This window comes from Apodemus sylvaticus, chromosome 11 (genome assembly GCF_947179515.1).
Source record: "Apodemus sylvaticus chromosome 11, mApoSyl1.1, whole genome shotgun sequence".
NCBI lineage: Eukaryota > Metazoa > Chordata > Mammalia > Rodentia > Muridae > Apodemus > Apodemus sylvaticus.
This window is the reverse complement of record NC_067482.1, coordinates 872641-893202: the sequence shown is the minus strand read 5'-3', so window position 1 is coordinate 893202 and position 20562 is coordinate 872641. Positions and strand designations below refer to the sequence as shown.

The window sequence follows — 20562 nt, the reverse complement described above, 5'->3', positions numbered from 1 at the left end:
AAACACCTCTTTAACTGTTAATATTCTGGGCACTCTCCCACTTGTGGGCAGATTAATAACTCCACTACAAGCTGAGTAAGGGACTATACAAGCTGTCACCTTGATTCTGGGAAGAAGAAAGTGAAGCGCCTACTGAGCATCCAGAGTGGGCGGAGCTCAGGCAAAATCTCTCAAGTCCTGGCCAAGTGAGCACAGGGTCACTGCCCACAAAGGGGAGGAGCAGGCAGCTAAGCAATGGAAACCGGAGTGGATCCTCACCAGGGCTGGGTGCTGAGACAAGGGAAGGCTGTTGGAGGACAGGCACAAGTGCTACTGAAATGCAAACCCCTGCAAATCTGGAAAAAGTCTGGTTCTGGACAAGAACCTTTGTGCGGTATCCCTGAGCACACTCTAAGCAATCGAGAGGAGCGCATGTCACTCAAGACTCACTGGCCAATCAGACCCTTCATATGGACCTGCCATTCACAAGAGGAGGCGGGTTCTTCCGGGTGCCTTGAAGCAGGTTCCCATTAGAACCGGAGCCGGCTTGAATGGTTGTTCCCTGAGTGGTGTTGCTCCGTACTGTGAAAGGCGCTCAGGCAAGCTCCAAAATGGTGAGCACAGGGTCACTACCAACAAGAGAGGAGAGGAAGCAGAGGGCTGAGCAGCGGGAGCGAGCTGGTGTGGTGGGTTTTTCCCCCGGAGCTGGGTGGGAACCGGAGGCGGTCCCTTGTGGTCCTAGCCACTGGCTGGACCCAGCGATAGCCTGTGAATAAGTTCACTATTAGGGCTGCATCTGCGCCGAGCATTTGGAACAGTGGCCTGTGTGTAGAAACATCCTTGGCAGGATGCAAAACTCGGAGACCCCTAGTTTCTCTAAGTTCTGACCTTTGAACATTAAGGTGTACGATCCATTTGTAATTTTGTGGAGGTTGTAAAAGGCGTCTCACGTGTTGAGTAGCAACATTAAGCTGTGATGCAAAAGAGTAGAATTAATGATGTAAATGACTTACTAATGCTTAGGAGATAGTAAGTCACTCCAAGTAGAATTTAGCTGAGGGAGTACTGCCTGTAAAACACCCCACAGATATGTAGTATACTAACCTGTTAGAGATTAGGATGCTAGGATACACAAGTTTGTTCACCAAGATTGTCCAGAAATGTGGTTCCAAATCATAACAAAGGAAACAACCCTGATTTACAACCAGCCACCAATCCCATCCCCATATCAAAGAGCAGGCCTCTAACAAGCTACTTGATGAGGATTACAGGATAACAATCAACAGTAAGGCCTAGTGTGCCCTAAAGGTTCAGTTATCTTCTTGAGAAAAGCATACTTCTGCCACATGTGCAAGATGACATCTGGTGACAACCATTTGAAAAGGTAAAACAATAAAAACAAAACATTATTGTATTGAGTGCTGGCCCGATAAGGCAAGGTTTTATTTCCTCAAGGTCCCTGAGTACAGGATAATGACCTAAAGGCCCCAGACCATTACCAGCTCTTGAAAGCATACTCCTGTTTTTAGGGAAGGAAATCTGTTTTATCTCATTAAGTCAGAGTCTAAGTGAAGGGTTGCATCAGATTCTGAGAACACAATTCTTCCCAGTGCATTGGGGTTGTGGTTATCAGTCCTAGGGCCACTATAGGCTTGGTCAGGAATGTTCTTGACACACCCCGAGTTCCCCCTTGTGCAACACTGTTTAATTAGACTCCTCCTGAGTGTGTCCCATTGTGTGCTATTTCTGTTAACTTCATAGTTTCTTCATCTTCCTGCTGACTTCATAGATGTCTCCCATTTCCTTACATTTCCCCCCATGTAAGTAGTATACAAAATGTTGTTCTTTTTTTAAAGTTTATTTATTATATGTAAGTACACTATAACTACCTTCAGATACCCCAGAAGAGGGAGTTAGATCTCATTACATATGGTTGTAAGCCACCATGTGGTTGCTGGGATTTGAACTTAGAACCTTTGGAAGAGCAGTTGGTGCTCTTAACCTCTGAGCAATCTCTCCAGCCCCCACAAGATGTTATTCTTAAGAATCTTACTTAGCATAAGACATAGCTTGTGCAAGACCTTCTTTTCCTATGTGTTTCACCATGTGTGACCTTCCACTTAAGACCCTTTCACTGAAGAATGACCTGCAGTTTTAGGGAACTGGTATACTTAAGAAATGATCCTGAGGATATCTTTGCAATCTAACTCTAGCATTTGTCTAAGTGGCTAGACTTGCAATCTCCAATCCATGTTTAAATTGTTCAAAGTATGGGACCTAAACCTAAAAGAGACATAAGGGAGAGAGCATATGTGGAATGCAAAATCCATCCTAGGCTGACTCCTCTTTAAGCATTAACCAGTGTAGCTGATTTTTCCCACTTTGTGGTTTCTTTTTTTTCCCCAACCTTTATCCACCACCACCACCCCTTTACCCCCTCACACCAGCTAGGAGAGAAACTAGGATAGAGGAGAAAGACATCCTTGAATCTGATTTCTTTCCTGTTGTTTAAGCTATTAACAAAGCACAACCAACCTCTCTAAAAGGCCAACAACCACCCTGCCTGTCCTAGTTAGGATTTTACTGCTGTGAAATGACCAAGGCAACTCTTATAAGGACATTTAATTGGGGCTGGCTTACAGGTTCAGAGATTCAATCCAGTATCATCAAGGCAGAAGCATGACAGCTTCCAGGCAGGCATAGTATGGGAGAATCTGAGAGGTCTACATCTTTATCTGCAGGCCTCTAGGAGAAGACTGACTTCCAGGCAGCTAGGACTTGGGTATTAAAGCCCATACCCACAGTGACACACCTACTCCAACAAGGCCACACCTCCTAATAATGCCACTCCCTGGGCCAAGCATATACAAACCATCACACTGCCTCTTGGGGTACCCTCCAAAAAGTTCCCAGAATTCCAAATGACACTGTTATCACAGAAATCTGTAGCAGGTAAAACTCTGCTGCTAGAGCATGAGACAAAATCATGGTCAGTGGCTACAGACAATCAGAAGCAGCCTCACATCCCTATACCTGGGGTTATAATAAAAGCATATTCATCATTATGGCAAAAGACAGGCAGGGTGGTTATTTTGTAATTTCACGGCATGGATTAATTCATGGATATTAGTGAAAACAGACCAGATTGGTGACTGTACAATTTGTGAAGCTTGTGTTCAGGCAAAGAATATTGAACTTCCAATTAGGGGACTGACTTAGAGATGTGTACCATCTTTGTTGACATAGTTAAGTCAGCTCAGAGGGCCTGACAGCATCAGGCCTTTGGCTGTGGCTGTGTGTCAGAATACAGGTCTCAGCAGCTAACATTGCACAAGGGAGCTAGGTCAAATGGTATCTTACTAATGCCATTTCATCTACTAGGGCTCTTAACTGTTTCTTTTCTCCAATAACTCCAGGTCATTAAGAATTTTATTCCTTTTTCTCAAGTGCTTTGATAATTTGTTTCTGCTTAGAACAATATCTTCTGTAGCTCAGGCTTGACTCATGCTATATAGTTAAGACTTACTTTGAACACCTAATCCTGCCTCTGCTGTTCAGTGACTGGAAGACAGTCCTGCAACTGCTTCTGGGCTGAGCCCTGACTGCTCAGTGAGAAGGAAGTAAGACCATATAGTAAGTGTCCTCCTACCTCCCTGACTTTTTCAGGGGAATTAGAAGAGGGACTTGTGTAAGAATTGAGTACACCAGTCACATCACAGCACAAAAGGGACAGGAAGGAAGCAAGGAAGGAAGGAAGGTGAGAGCTTTCCTGCTTTGAAAGTAGTTAGCATAAGTGGTGGGTAGTCAGTTAATTTTAGTTGATCAATAAAAGTCCAAAATGGCTATTTTTTGTGGGTTCACAGACCAGGGCATTCAAGAATTTAAATAAGGATCTGAACTTATTTCCAGAAACCAAATTACTATAGTTACACTAGTTCGACAAAAACAAAATGTATTGACAAACTGGCATGGCTGTTCCTAACAGGATGCTATTTTTCCTGTCTGAAAGTGCACAGCCAGAGAAGAAAGGCATGAGTAACACTTGCTGTGCTCTATCTAGTACATGTGTCTAATCCCTGCAGAATATAGGACCGTAAGCCCTGATCCAACTTTTTCAAAAACTGTTTGAAGTTATACCTCAATCATTTCAACCTTCTCTTTTTCTCTAGATGTTTAACAAATCAGAGTGAACCTGGCTGTCAGGCTCTCCCAGCATCCCTCAGACCCTACCTGTCACAGGTTATGGTTGGCATACCTGCGCTCTAGTTAGGGATTAAGCTGCCTTTCTCCCAGATGCCCTAATATAATACAACCATTTTGGTTACCTGGTCTTTTTCATCTATCATTTACCCTCCTGGTCTCTTAGTCTGGCTCTCCCCCTCTCCCTTTCACCGTCTCTTGACATGGCTCAGGGTCATGTCCACTGTGGACTCTCCCAGATGTCCCTGCCCCTGGCTATACTCTCCTTTATCTATAATACATTTTCGACTCCACCATATGTAGGATCAGCCATGTCCTTTTCTTTTTATTTCTTTTTTCATTTACCTCCCATTTACTGTTTATTGATTTTAAATCCGTAGCCACATTTTGCTTCAGTTGTTGTTTCTGTAAGTTTGACTGAAGTTTGGTTGCAGGACTTCCCAGCTGTCAAGCAAAGGGATGGCTGCCCTGGATGTTGAGTGTGTAATAGAATGCACACACAAAGCACCCTGTGCCTTGGAAGATAAACAGGTGCCCTGGGAGAGTGGAAGATTTTGTCTGCCCCTAAGGTGGGATTCTGTCTACCCCTAGGAGTGGAAGGTCAGAGCTGGAAGGCCTGTGCTGTCTGATTCTTTTAATCTCTAGTCCACCAGTAGTGGAGCTGCTACAATCTGTCCTCTAGGAAGGCTAGAAATCAGGAGGAGCATGAGTGGGATGTAGCTTGGATGTTCTTTCCATATTCTCCTTTGATGCAGTTCACCAGAGAGCTGTGAGAGAGACTACAGGCTATGCCAAAGTGAGTGTGGCAGCCACCAGGAAGAGCAGATTGACTAAGCTATGAGGGTCCATTCTGATTGGACTTGGATGGACCTTGAACCAGACTGTGGTTTTGTTGGTACATGTGGTGACCTGGTCAGAGGACCTTGGCCTCTGAGTGTAAATTCCCTGGGGAGGGGTGGGCTTTGCAGCTCTGGCCATAGGAAGCTGTATTGCTTATAATATCACTACCCAGTGTGCACAAATAAGCATTACTTTTGGTGTGCAGTGGGAATACATATTTGTGGGAAAACTAAAGGTCTGGTTTCTATAAGTTCTGAACATCGCATTGCACATTCAATTTTGTGTGATAAATTTTACAGATAATTTTGAAACTGGTAGACAGGAGGTAATAAGGATTATCCCTCAGCGATATTTGATTAAAATCCTTTTACCTTTCCACTACCACCAGCCACATGAATGAAGTGATTCAGGGAAATTCAATTCCAGGGAACAAAAGAAGTTCCTGAGATGCAGAGGTTTCTTAAGTGTGCATGGTGGTGTGCACGTGGATAGGGCAGAGTCTACATCATGTGCCATAGTCCACATGGCAGGAAGCAGACATTAAATTATTCCTCAGTAATTGTTTTGTGTGTGGGCTCAGTGGGCCTGGTGAGATCACAAGGAGGCATGAGGAGCACCTTTCTGATCACCTTCATACAGAGAGACTTTTAGAGGATGGAGCCTCTCTGTTTAGAGGAGAGATCAATAGTATCAGAGGGTCAGAAAATAACAGTTTAGGGGTCACTGTAAGTTATTTTAGTGTGAGTTGTGAAATCTATGTTTATTTAATTTTCATTGCTTGTTTTCTTAATGTAGGATGTGTATTGGCATGCAAAATAAACTCTGATAGCAGTAAGTTGAGATTTTCCACAGATACCAACTAAAATTAGCTAAAAAGATGTGTTTTTATAGTTGATGTAAAATTGCACATATTTAATGGATGTATTCTGATATATTTGGACATAGTACCTAAACCCAAGCAACCCCATTGTACAGAGTTCTCCTAAAAATGACAGAATTGCCTAGGATCGCAGAAATTTGCTCAGATTATTTTCTATTCACTTGAAATTATCATTGAGCTGTATCAGAATTCTCATGTTCATTACAGTTATATTCATGGTGGCCTCAATATGAGAGTAACCTCAATGCTCATTTGTTTTGGGACAAGCTGGGTGCCTTAGGAAGACACTGTGCTAAAGGAATGAAGACAATAACAATGGTTAAAGGATTATGCACTTGTAAAAACTCTCACAATCAGTGCTGTATTGGTCATAAAACAACATGTAATTACAGTGTAAGCAGTGTCAACTCACTTATTTCTCCCATTTCATCTTAATCTTTAGTGCACTCTTATTGTCAGATGATGTGAGGGCTGCAGCCATCTTGTCTACACTGCAGGTAGCAATAGAAAAATAGGGGCAGAAAGCACAGAATCTAGCTTAAGCAATCACCTTCAAAGGGTTTTTCTAATGTTTATTTAGAATATTATATGGAGAAGATAAATGAAATATCAAGCTTTATGTAGCAAGGGTTATAGAGATGAGAAGCAGATGTGCTATTATAGTACAGTGTAAAAATGCAGAAAGTGGCTTTATTTGGATGGCATGAGAGCTTTCTGCCAATGAGTCATGCTGTATGAAAAAGTAAAAATGAGGTTAAGGAACAGACTGACCATTTTGTTTGAATTTAAATAATGACTACAAATTGCAGTTAAACAAAAAAGAAATAGTAATAGTGACTTATCACTTTGTTTTCTCTGGATTAAATAGCCTATTTTAGATGGTAATACTTTTATTTTTGCTTTGAAGAATGTGTTTTAACACTTTTATGAACCACTTTGTTTGTTTAATGTATCATATAATTAATGTAGCAATTCTGTATAACATCACATCTTTATTTTTAATATTTGAATAGTTATTCAAACATTGGTTTTTCTTGAAAAAAAAAAGAGTATTCCTTTGGAATGAAATGAGCAGAAAGCTCTGTAATTCCACATTCCAAACTAGTGAAAGCTAACATAAGAAAGTGACCTACTTTTGTTTCCTGCATGATATGTATTTTACATTGCTGAAAGCAAATCTGATTTCACAGATCTACACTGGGCCCAAGAATGACCTTGTCATGAACCAATGTGTTGCAGGATGTTTGATCACATTGTGAACCCCGAGACTGTGTTATTTACTGGAGGAAAAAAAATTCTAGTCGTGATGAATTCAGGGACATACCTTTAATCCCTCTGGCTGGAATACCGACACAGCCTTACTACACACCTTTAAACTCAAGCAATGAAGGTAAAATTAGTTTTAGAAGGAAGCACCTGTGTTTTAAAGTGATGTATAAAGAATCAGAGTAAGATCTGGCAGAATAGGATATGCCCAACTCTCAAGTGAAGAGAGAGGAAAGAGAGGCAACATAAGAGGGTGAGAGAAGGAGGCAGTTTTACCTGGAGACTTTTACAGAGACAGGTTAAAGAGAGAACATGCTAGACACAGGTGAAGATAGAACGAGTTAGAGAATGAGAAGGAGACAGAAGACTAGAACAGAATACTAGAGTAAGTCTGAGGCCATTCGAAGCAATTCAGTCAGAAGTGAAAGAAGCCAGTTTGATTCGTTTAGTGTAGAGAGGAATTTAGAGCCAGAAGAGCAGAGTTGACCAGCCAGAGTTCAGAAAGAAAAAGAAAGGGGGAGATTATTCAGCATAAGTCTCAGAGGCTGAAAACATTATAGACCTAGATAAGATTGCACCGAGCCTAGAAGCTTCCAGGACTAGGCCTAGGTTAGCAGATGGAGGAAGGAGGTCTCTGAGATTACAGTTATATCAGGCAAATTAAACATACTTTTACAGGCCTGTGTGAGAGTCACCGTCTACACAAACAGAATGAGAACTGTATCTGTCACAATCATATCTGTCCCTGTCTTCACTATTTTGCATTTCTTTGTACATTACTGCTTGCCTTCTTTTGATTTAAGCAATATTGAATTAATGTTTTAATTGAAGATAGATAGATTCTTTTCTCATACAATGTATCTTGACCACTGTTTCTCTACCTCCTTTCCTGCAAGTTACTCCCCACCCTCCTGTCCTCCTCTCCCCTAGGTCACCCCCAACCCTCCCAACCCCTGCATATCCTCTTCAGAAATCAGCAGAACTCCGAGAGAGGACAGCCAAATAGGACAAAACAAGATAGAAAAAGACAAGGTGAAAGCCTTCATAATGAGGCTGGACAATGCAACTTGATAGGAGGAAAAGAGTCCCAGGATCAAGGAAAAGAATCAGTTATACCTGCTCCCACTGTTAGGAGTCCCACAAAAACACCAAGCTGACAGCCATAACATATTGGCAGAGGACCTGGCACAGACCCATGCTGGCCCCGCGCTTGCCATTTAAGTCTCTGTAGGATTCCTGGAAATCCAAGCACTGTTGGGTATGGGTTCCCTCTCATGTCCTGGGTATCAAGTTAAACCAAACATTGGTTGTCCACTCAGACAACTTTGTTACTATCATGCCCCAGTACATCTTGCAGGAAAGACTAGTTGTGTTTAGGGGGAGAGGGATAGGTGGGGATTGGTGTCCACCTCTCTGTAGCCTGTAGTACCTTCTCTCCTACAAGAGACTAGAATAGAGGGGTGAAGCTTGACCTCTACACTCAGTGAGCTGTGTAGAATTTGTCCTCAGCAATGGGGTCCTGCTGCCAGATTTCAGAGAACCAAGTTTTGTCCTAGCATCAGCCTGGGTTGTTTAAGGATCTCTAAAGGACCTCCTTGGGCAACAGCTCAACTAAATGTAACCCATTCCCAACATTAAAGCCCTGCCTGGCTACAGAGGATGGTAAGTTCAAACTCCATATCCTCCATTCCTAGGAGTCCTCATTAGGGTCACTGTCATAGATTCCAGGAAGTTGCCATTACACTGGTTTTCTACACTAACTCCCAAAGACCCCCTAATTCCATCTGTTTTTTTGTGTCTTTGCATCTACCCTGCAGATGGGCACAGCCTCTTGGGGAGGCAAACCACAGGAAATGCTTGACTACATTTCCCCCACACCACTGCCGGGCAGGTGCTGAGTTATAAGGAAACCCCTGGCACTGCTTTGCTCCCAGGGTGGGAAAACACACTATGAGATGAGGGAGAAAGCAGGAGCTTGTTGGAGTCCCCTAGCCTGCAATGAGGTTGGTGCAGTGAAGTTCTCTGACTCATGGATGTCCAGGCCTTGTTGGGAGGCACAGAAGAGCCAAGAACTGAGATGGGGCCAGGGAAAGAGGAGCTTTAGGCTTAGTTCTGTGGGGATTGTCTTTAGCTTGTCAGGTGTCTAGGAACACAGATGGGCCTTCCACAGGTAATTCATGCTACAAGTCTTTAGACAAAGGTCTTCCCCATGTTCCTCATAGTGGCCCTTGATGAAAACATCAGTCCATGTTTAAACACATCATTTATTAGCCGTTCATGGCAGAAAATGGATGCATGCATACCCCATCTCTCAGCGTAGATGCAAGATTAAACACCTTTTGCAAGGAGCAATGTCTGGAAAGGGGAACTTATTGGCTAAGCCCTCTGAACCTCTAGGTTTCTCATTAGCATGGAGAACTCTGTTATGGGTTTCCAGGACCACAGATCACATAGATGGGGAGCATGACATGTATTCTAGGCCAGGAGTCTGGCCAGGAGAAGGGAGCAGCCTAAGTCTCAAGTGCGTGCCCACAGAGTCTCCAGGTCTCAACCTGCTTTACTCACCAAGCTTCCTTTGCATGGTTTTGTGTCCCACAGTTTCTCCCTGCACTGTACTCTCTTCTTCATCCCACCCCCCACCTCCAACTCATCCTTCCCACTCCTGTTCCCATGAAACCTCAGTCAACTCACAAAAAGTATTCTATTTCCTCTATAGAGAGAAATCCATGCTCCTGCCACCCCCAAGCACTGTAGGATGGTTCCCCTTCTCCATATCCTTGCAGGCATGAGCATTATTATTGATCTTAGCCATTCTGACATGCATAAGATAGATTCTCAAAGTAGTTTATTTGCATTTCCCTAATAACTAAAATGGTGATTTTTTTTTAAATCTTTCTCAGCCACTATGAAAATCAGTATTTCCTCAGAATCATAGTTCTTTAGAAAACTGAGAATCCATCTATATCAAGACCCAGCTACACCACTCTTTGGCATCTATCCAAAAGGTGCTCCATTCTTACTATACAGATTCTTGCTCAACTATATTAATAGCATATTTACTCATAGCCAGAAACTGGAAACAAGCTAGATAAAAATGTGGCACATTTCCGCAATGGAGTATCACTCAGTTGGTTTTTTTTTTTAATAATATAAATTTAGAAGCAAGTGAATGCAACTAGAAAAAAAATCACCCTAAATAACATAACCAAGACCCAGAATGACAGATATAGTGTGCACTCATTTATCAGTGGATATTATCTACTAGGTAAATACTAATCGAGCTACACTCCACAAACAAAGAGAGGTTAGATAAATATTATTTATTTAATATATGTAAGTACACTGTAGCTGTCTTCAGACAGATTAGAAGAGAGCATTGGATCCCATTACAGATGATTGTGAGCCACCATGTGGTTGCTGAGAATTGAACTCAGGACCTCTGAAAGAGCAGTGAGTACTTTTAACCACTGAGCCATCTCTCTAGCCCCAATAAAATAAAATAATGATACCAAAAAAAAAGTGATTTGCTGCTGGACAGAACCTGGGAATGTTCTCATTTGGAGTAAAGTGGAAAATATCAGTACTTGAGATGGCAAACAGCATAGAAAGCTGTACTCAGAGCTTAATCAGCTGTTATCAGCTGATATGATATGAAATGTTATTCATATTTTGTATGAAGTCCCTTCCTGGAACTAGGAATCACTTTGCCTACTCCCCCGTCCATGAACTGAGGCTTAGCAAGTGGGACTGTTTCCCTTAATTCACCTTCTTAGGCTTCCGATCCTAAGCAAGGACTCTCGATCTTCCTAGAAGATCGGAGTACTGTCAGTAATACAGACAGAAATTCATAGGTCATAGGATTTCAGTGGAAAATAAACTACATCAAAAATTTATCTGGAGGTCATTTGTTTGGTATTTTGACCAAAATCTTTCTAATTCTGCCCATGCCCTGAGAAATTAAGGTAGGCAGAATTAAAAAATAATGGGCTGAACTCTTAGATGGAATATTAAATCTGTTGGATGAGTATTGAGTCATTCAGGACTATATTAGGAGAGAGAGAGACACAGAGAGAGAGAGACAGAGAGAATATTGAGTGAGACAGAAATAAATGCAAAGTCTGTGGTTTGTAGAGAAAAACAGCACTGGGTAGTTTCAGATGGCAGCCAAATGCTGAGAAAGAGGCATGAATTTTCAAAGAGATTAACACCATTAAAGAGAAGGTCCTTGCTCAGGATCGGAAGCCTAAGAAGGTGAATTAAGGGAAACAGTCCCACTTGCTAAGCCTTCAGCTCATGGACGGGGGAGTAGGCAAAGTTAGTTCTAGTTCCAGGAAGGGACTTCATACAAAACCTGCTACAACTGTGGTCTAAGCATGGCAGGGTCTATCCCAAATCCAAACTTGGCAGGATCACCCAAGTTCTGGAAACAAGAAAGATGCAAAATTTAAGGTCACAGATTCTTCCTCTGTGGTTTCCGTTCAGCACTGTTCCAGCCATCTCTGGCAGAGTCAGAGGCCCAGTGAGGGAGGATACTGTGAGAGTGCATTGCATGAACCTGTGAGGATGAAACCTGAGGTGCATTTTGAGACCACAAGATGTTGAGATACCTAAGCTATGAGACACCTGCCATGGAGAGCTGCATATTGGGAGTAGAAGAAACTAAACTGTGATGTATGAGAAGTTGCAGGAATAGGGCCTTTTGAGACTGAAGGCTCCGTGTCTGGGACAACTACATGGTTTGTGGTTTGCCCTCTGAGTTTTCTGCTTGGGTCCAATCCTCCCACATTGTGTACACATTCCTCTCTGTTAGAATGAGAACGGGTGTTCTGTGCTATTGTACGTTGGAAAGACATAATTTGCTTTCTGATTTGTTTTGTTTTGTTTTTCATGATAGGGTTTCTCTGTGTAGCCCTGGTTATCCTGGAACTCACTCTGTAGATCAGACTGGCCTCGAATTCAGAAATCCACCTGCCTCTGCCTCCCAAGTGCTGGGATTAAAGGCGTTCACCAACACTGCCTGGCTTCTGAAGAGATTGTCTTGAGTGTCAGAAAAAACTTTGGGCATTTGAACAGTGTACAAGGTCTTGCAGCTCCTCGAAGTAGACCAAATGCATTATTAGTCTTGCATGACCATGAGCCTATAGTGACCACAGTCAGGATGTAGTGTATTGAGCCAAAAAGGCTCCCAAATAGAGGGCCAGGACAACTGGCCTGCGCCACAGCAAACATGCACAGCGCCCGGAACCTAGAGGGCAGCAGCAAGCAGGGAGCAGAAGGTGTGGGAGGCCGGTTGACAGAAAACAGAGAGTCCAGCAGCAGCACCGACCAGATTGCTGCTTCCACAATCAGGATGCTGGATCTGATTTGTATTCACTGAAACCCGCAGTGCTCCTAAGAACTTCTGGATCCAGATCAAGGAAATCCCTAGCACGAAGGAGGCTGCAGTCTTGGATTCCCTGGTGGAGGACGGACTCTACTGCTCTCTGGTTGGCCCCCTGATGATAGTGTAACCACTGTCATTTTCATGAGCTCCAGAGGTCACAGCACGCTCCCATGGACTCTCATGGAACCTGGGATGTTCCAAAGGAGACATAGGAGGTTTGAATATGTTAAAGTGCCTCTGACTGACATTTCCTTGTACCCTCATTAGACTGTACTTTGACCTTGTGGCTGACAAAATCCAGTGTGATCAAGAAGCACGGGGCTACCTTGGTGCACTGTGCTGCAGGTGTGAGCAGCCCAGCCACCCTCTGTATTGCGTACCTGATGAAAATCCACAACTTGTGCCTGCTGGGGGCATACAACTAACTGGGTGAAAGCCGGGAGGCCTATCATCAGACCCAACCTGGGTTTCTGGAGCAGCTGATAGACTACGAGAGCCAGCTCTTTAGGAAGACTGCTGTTAAAGATGGTATTGCCACCCGATGGCATCATTTCAAATGTTTATGAGGAGTCCTGACACTTGAAGGCTTATTGGGGGATATAATGCTGCCACAGCTGGCATTCACAGCCCCTCAGCAGTACCAGCATCTGCCACAGAGCATCTATTACCCTCTTCCTCTCTGGTTCTCCCAAGAGCTTTTCTACACTGGGTGTTTTGGTTTAAGAGATATGGAGGGGAACTACATACATTGCTTTTTCTTAAAACTAGCATGTTGAAATAGTGAACATGAAAAAAATTTTAACTGGCCTTTAATCATTTGTAACAACTGGAACAGTGTAAGACATTGTTTCTGCTTTCTTTCTGGCTCCTTCCTTTTTGGAGCCTTAGCAGTTACAGGAGGAGCTCTTTGCAAACATCAGTTTTGGCCCTGATTAACCCTCTAGAGACCAGTTTTGCCGAGGGTTGCAGACTGGACAGAAGTTTAGGGAAAATAAAGTCCAGCTCAGGCCCTGAAGGATAAGCCTGATCTTTTTCCTCTGTTATTTGATTCTATAAGTTAAGTTCACCATTGTTGTTTAGTCGATAAGTGGTTATGATAAAATCTGTTGCAAAGGCCCTCTTGGAATCAGTGTTCCTCAGGATCACTTGAGCACTATTTTTTAATAAACTTGCTTATCATTAAGTAAGAGATCCCATATAGGATCTTTGAACATTTGTCTCTCCTTTGTGACTTTCTTTGGGGGAGTTTATATAAGCCTTTGTAGGAGAAACCTTTCTAGATTCCTCATTGGGCATGGGATTTGAGAATCTATAGACTCAATCCATTTCCTGTTTCTTTCTACAGTGTTGTGGACGAAACTGATCAGTGACCTTCCTTCTCATGCTGTCGGGCCTTCTCCATTATAGACTCTATCCCTAAATCACATAAGACGCAGTAGAATCAATTGTTGTTCAGTGCTAAGCTATTTTGTGAGCCTGGTGGGTTTTGTTTTGTTTTGTTTTGTTTTGGTTTTAGTTTTGGTTTTGAAGACAATGTTTCCCTGTATAGTCATGGCTATCCTGAAAGTAGGTATATAGAACATGCAAGCCTCAAACTTAAAAGTTCTACCTGCCTCTGGCTCAAGAGTTCTGGGATTAAATGTGGGCTAACATACCTGGTTGGTTGGTTGTGTGCTTGCTTGTTTGTTTTTATATTATTGGCTGATGGGCCTAAAATGTAGATTTTGCTACATGTCAAGCAAAAACTGTTGTATTGATCTTCATCCACTTGACTTTTGAAATCTGGCAGAGAGAATATTCTATTTCTCAGGATGATGTGTATTCATGGCATTAATACTCCCTGAGCTTTCTGAGTTATTGAATTGCAGCTTCATAACATTCTTTCTACCTGCTCTGGATTTTTTTAAATGAATATGAGTACTTAGCCTGTATGCATGAATATGTACCTCATGTGTGCCTGACCCTTATAGTAGTCAGAGGATGGAATCAGACTTCCAGAACTTGGAGTAATGGATAGTTGAGAGGCCCCTTGTAAGTACTGGCAATTGAGTGGAATTATTTGCAAGTCCAGCAAGAGCTCTTCATTGCTGAGCCACCTCTTCTGCCCTATGTTTGTTATTTAGGATCAACATTTATACTACTAATATTTTAATCTGTCCATTTGTAACTATTTAAACATGTATCCCCTTTTAGTAAGATCCTATTTATGTTACAGTTTAAACTGGGGCACTTTAAGATTTTGGAAGATGAGTAAATAACTGGAATTAATATATAATTCTTTGAGGGAACTTCAGTAAAAACCTCTGAGTTCTTTCCCTCTTGTTAGATTGATTTTTACAGGGGAGACAGGGTCTTGATATGTTCCTCTGGCTGTCCTAGATAGACCAGGCTGGCATGTAACTCAATGAGATACACTTGACTCTGCCTCCTGAATGCTGGAATTAAAGAAATGCATGAGTCAATACATTCAGTTTGCCTATCATTTTTTTTAGTTAATAACTGTGCATACAATTTCTATGATGTATGCTCAGCACTGTTTGCTTGTAGTAGTCTCCCTCTCCCTCTCCTCCCTCTCCCTCTCCCTCTCCCTCTCCCTCTCCCTCTCCCTCTCCCTCTCCCTCTCCCTCTCCCTCTCCTTCTCCCTCTCCCTCTCCCTCTTCCCCCATTCTGTGTTAATTGGCATTTCTCTTGTAAGGCTATATCCTATTCAAAGAAATGACAAGAGGTGAACGTCATTATTCAGTTTACTTCTAAGATCACTTGGTGATTACATTAGAACCTCTGGGTCAAGAAATAAGTGGAGGCACCACCAGAATTATATGAATACATTGTCAATGAAGTATATATTTACATGATTGTCTGTATCATGGTTTCTGTTATACACATATATGGAATATTTTAGGATGCAGTGACCTATGATGATGTGCATGTGAACTTTACTCAAGAAGAATGGGCTTTGCTGTATCCTTCACAGAAGAATCTCTACAAAGATGTGATGCTGGAGACCTATAGGAACCTCACTGCTATAGGTAAGGCAATGAATCTTCTTTCACTTTTTAAAATAAGGGAACAAATGTTTCTTTGTTATTGATCCTCTTCTGTAACTTCAATTGAGGATGAGAATTGAGGTAAATAAATCAGATTCACTGAAGATAGTAACTTAAATTTTGCCTGATTTCCAATAATATATCATACATTTTCTGGTACTATATTTTAGGCTATGACTGGAAAGACCATAATATTGAAGAACATTGTCAAAGTTCTAGAAGACATGCAAGGTAATTTTCATGTGCATGTTGGTATGAATATGCCTCTAAAGAAATTTTAATGTGTCCTGGATATTTTAAAGAAAAACAACAGTGTAAAAAAAAGAAACACTTCTTTAAGTATATTGCTGATTGTTAAATTCATAAAGATTGATGAACCTAAGTGACAGGTATTTTATTTGTGCTTGCAAGTTATTCCTCTAAGAAAGAAGACAAGGAAACAATGCCTTAACAGACATTACCACTTGACTCAGCCGCATTGTGGCTACTCTGTAGAACTGTCAATCTATTTAGACTCATATCACTCCCATATTGCAAAAGATATATACATTGAACAGGTATATATGTCTAAAACCTAATAAGCAAATACTCCATAGTAAAGCTGGTGTTGCTCATATACCTATAGTAACATTGCTATGGTTAATGTGAGGGGCAGTTTATAAGAATATGTTGTTGAGGAAAAACCTTAATCCCTATACCACATGTGTTTGATGAACAAAAAGTCAAACTGTGTGAATGCAGTATGGAAATCTTCCATTTATTATTCCTCCATTCAAGTAGACTTTCTCAGTGTGATACAAGTTTATAATTAGTTAATTTTCCAAATTCATTGAGAATATAGCCTCAAACTCACATTGCAGAAAATCCTTATGAGTTCTAGAAATGGGGAAATTTTTCTCTGTTTGTCCTGGTTCCCATTGCAAATTCTATATGCAAATGTAGTATATATCACACTATAAGAAAATTCATAAATGCACTCAATGTAGTAAAGCTGTGAGTTTTTCCAGTTCTCTTCAAGTATGTGAAAAATCTCATAGAGAAAAAGTACACTATAAATGTGAGCCATGTAATAAACACTCTTAGCATTGTAGGCATCTTCAAAAAAGTAAAACAAGCCATAATGAAGGGAAACCACCATTGTAAACAAAGTGATAAGACCTTAATATCTGATTCCTCTTTTTAACTCTTTACAACTAGACTGTATTATACAATTAATTCCCGCAGATAAACCATTTCAATGGTATAATGAATATGGTAAAGCTTTGACATGTGCCAATTATCTTTACAGGCATGAAAGAAGTTTTACTGGAGAAAATTCCTCTGAATATACTCAATGTGGTAAAGCCTCTGCATATCACAATTATCCTCAAAGGCATGAAAGAATTCATACTGGAGAGAAAGCCTATGAAGGTTTTCAATATGGTGAAGCCTTTGCACATCACATTGGTCTCCAAATACATAAAAGAATATATTCTAGAGATAAACTCTACCAATGTAATCGATGTGATAAAGCCTATTCACAATACAGTCATCTCCAAATTCATAAAAGAACACATGCTGGAGAGAAGCCCTATGAATGTAATCAATGTGGTAAAACATTTGAATATCATTGTTATCTTCAAATACATAAAAGAACACATACTGGAGAGAAACCATACAAATGTAATCAATGTGATAAAGCCTATTCCCATCACAGTTATCTCCAAATACATAAAAGAACACATACTGGAGAGAAACCTTATGAATGTAAGCAATGTGGTAAAGCCTTTGTATGCTATGGTCAGCTTCGAAGGCATGAACGAATTCATACTGGAGAGAAACCTTACAAATGTAATAGATGTGATAAAGCCTTTGCACGACACAGTCATCTCCAAATCCATAAAAGAACACATACTGGAGAGAAACCCTATGAATGTAATCAATGTGGTAAAGCCTTTGTATGTTCCAGTCACCTCCAAAGACATAAACGAATGCATACTGGAGAGAAACCTTATGAATGCAATCAATGTGGTAAAGCCTTTGCATATCATTGTGGACTTCAAAGTCATATAAAAACACATACTGGAGAGAAGCCCTATGAATGTATTCAATGTGGTAAAGCCTTTGCTTGTCACATTAGTCTTCAAAACCATGAAATAATGCATACTGGAGAGAAACCCTATGAATGTAATCAATGTGATAAAGCCTTTGCATATCACCGTAGTCTTCAAAACCATAAAAGAACACATAATGGAGAGAAACCCTATGAATGTGATAAGTGGGGTGAGGCCTTTGCATATCAGAATTATCTTCAAATACATAGCACATTATGGAGAGAAACCTTTTAAATGTAATCAATATAGTAAATTTTTTGCATATCATACTAATCTTCAAAGCCATAAAAGAATACATATTGGAGAGAAACCCTATGAATGTAATTAATGTGGTAAAGCCTTTTGTAGTGGCTATTCCTGGTTGTCCACTTGACTATATCTGGAATGAACTACAGTCTAGAATTGGAAGGCTCACCTATGATCCTAATTTGGAGGCTCAGAGATAAAAGTTTCTGACCTGGATCTTGGCATGGAGACCTTGAAGCATAATGGCTAAGACAAGGAGATCTCCGAGTTCAAGATCATTTGGGATTAAAGGCATGGATGCACACGCCTTTAATCTGGGCCACACCCTCTGCTGGAGACCCACATGCCAATAATCTGGGCCACACCCTCTGTTGGAGACCTACAGCCTTTAATCTGGACTACACCCTTTGCTGGAGATATATAAGGACATTGGAAGAAGGAAGATGCTCTCTCACTCTTCCTTGCCTGCTTGCTTTGTGGGACTGAGAAACTGCTAGATCCTTGGACTTCCATCCACAGCTGCTGTTGATCATTGTTGGGGAGTTGGACTATAGACTGTAAGTCATTGACAAATTCCCTAACTATATAAAGACTATCCACACATTCTGTGACTCTAGAGAACCCAAACTAATACAGAAGTTGGTACCGGGAGTGGTTCTAGAGGAGCAGAAGTATAAGGGTGAATGTTTCAAAATTTTGGAGTTGGTTGGTTGATCTAATAGCACCTTCAACTACTGAAACTTCTCCAGATTCTCTCCCTCCTGGGAGCTCGGAGAATATTGAAGACCCGTGGATGAAACTATATCTCAAGCTTAAAGAAGCTAATGCCTTTGATTATCTTGATGAATTAGGTGATTCGGTGGTATACAATACTTTCTCCAAATTGGGGAAAAAAGCAGAAAATGATTTTGCTGGCTGGTTGCTCTTAGCATCTCGGGGAAAAACAATGAAGTAAAGGAAGGAGTTGTGTGATAAAATCGAAGAGCTCAAGACTCAAGTAAATAATCTAAAAGTTGCTAAGTGTGCCCTTGAAGAGAATCTACTCTCTAGCAGCCATAGAGCTCAAGTAGCAGAAAATCAAACTGAAGCCCTCATTATAAGGTCGGCTGAATTACAGCGAAAATTTAAGTCTCAACCTCAGAAGGTGTCAGCAGTTAAAGTAAGGGCATTAATTGGCAAAGAATGGGATCCTATAACTTGGGATGGGAATGTGTGGGAAGACCCTGTTGAAATTGAGAATTTTGAATCTTCAGATTTTCAAGAATTTGTTCCACCTGAAGAAGTAGTACCCTCAGCCCCACCCCTTGAAATAATGCCTTCTCCACCTGAGGAAATTAATCCCTCAAAGCCTGATAATCCAGCAGTGACTTTTGCTCACAATACTGATGTTTCTCAGGGCCCAACAATAGTTTCTTCTAGACCTATAACCAGACTCAAAGCAAAGCAGGCCCCTAAAGGGGAGGTAGAAAGTGTAGTCCATGAGGAAATACACTATACTAATAAGGAGCTTAATGAGTTGGCTAATTCATTCAAGCAGAAGGGAATATGCATGGGAATGGATTTTAAAGGTGTGGGATAATGGTGGAAGGAACATAAAACTAGAGCAGGCTGAGTTTATTGGCATGGGCCCTCTGAGTGGAGATTCTAGGTTTAATATGGAAGTTCACACAGTTACAAAAAGTGTCAAAAGTTTGATTGGTTGACTGAAGTATTTATCAAAAGATGGCCTACTGAAAAGGAGTTGGAGATACCTGATATCCCTTGGCTTAGTGTTGATGAAGGGATTTTCAGGCTTAGGGAAATTGCAATGCTAGAGTGGATACGTTGTGTAAAACCTAATCTTCCACAGTGGGAAGGTCCAGAAGATATGGCCTTCACCAGTCCTATAAGACGCAAACTGGTGAGAGGGGCACCAGCACATTTAAAGAGTTTTGTTCTTGCCCTTTTCCTTGTGCCAGACCTTAGGGTTGGGGATGCTGCTGCTCAATTAGATGAATTAAATTCAATGGGTTTAATTGGGCCCCGAGTTAACACGGGCCAGGTGGCAGCATTGAATCACCAGAGACAAGGTGATCGTAGTTATTATAATGGACAGCGGAGACAAAACAATGTTTATAATGACATACCCCGTAATGGGCAGAGAGGTGGAATTTATAATGGTATGACTCGTTTGGACCTTTGGTGCTGGATAATCGATCATGGTGTTTCCAGGGATGAAATACATAGGAAACCTACTGGATATCTGTTTGATCTGTATAAGCAGAAAAATCCTCAAACAAATGATAGAAAGGCTGCATTGGATCGTGGCAAAAGGCAATCTCGGCCAGTGAATCAATTTCCAGACTTGAGCCAGTTTACAGATCCAGAACCCCTTGAATGAAGGGGTAGCCGGGTTCCACTGAGGAAGGGTCTTGATAAGACACCTAAAAGTTTTGCTGTTAGTCTTTCTCCAATTCTTCCCCAGAGGGACCTATGGCCTTTTACAAGGGTAACTGTACACTGGGGGAAAAGAAATAATCAGGCTTTCCAGGGGCTATTGGATACTGGTTCTGAATTGACACTGATCCCTGGAGATCCCAAGAAACATTGTGGCCCTCCAGTTAGAATAGGGGCTTATGGAGGACAGGT

The 20562-nt window shown here is 41.4% G+C and overlaps 1 protein-coding gene across 2 annotated transcripts; it reads left to right on the top strand.

Moving 5' to 3' along the window:
* Positions 1-513: 513 nt before the first annotated feature.
* Positions 514-17929, top strand: LOC127696349 (zinc finger protein 431-like). 2 transcript variants are annotated; one of them, XM_052198936.1, is made up of 4 exons: positions 514-593; positions 15451-15577; positions 15766-15826; positions 16884-17929. In XM_052198936.1, exons 1-4 carry the CDS (start codon positions 591-593, stop codon positions 17920-17922), a joined length of 1230 nt encoding a protein of 409 aa, XP_052054896.1. In that variant the 5' UTR covers positions 514-590; the 3' UTR covers positions 17923-17929. The 2 variants fall into 2 exon arrangements, with proteins under 2 accessions (XP_052054896.1, XP_052054897.1); XM_052198937.1 differs by lacking the exon at positions 15766-15826 and having other exon boundaries at positions 16884-17726.
* The last annotated feature ends 2633 nt before the right edge of the window (positions 17930-20562 follow it).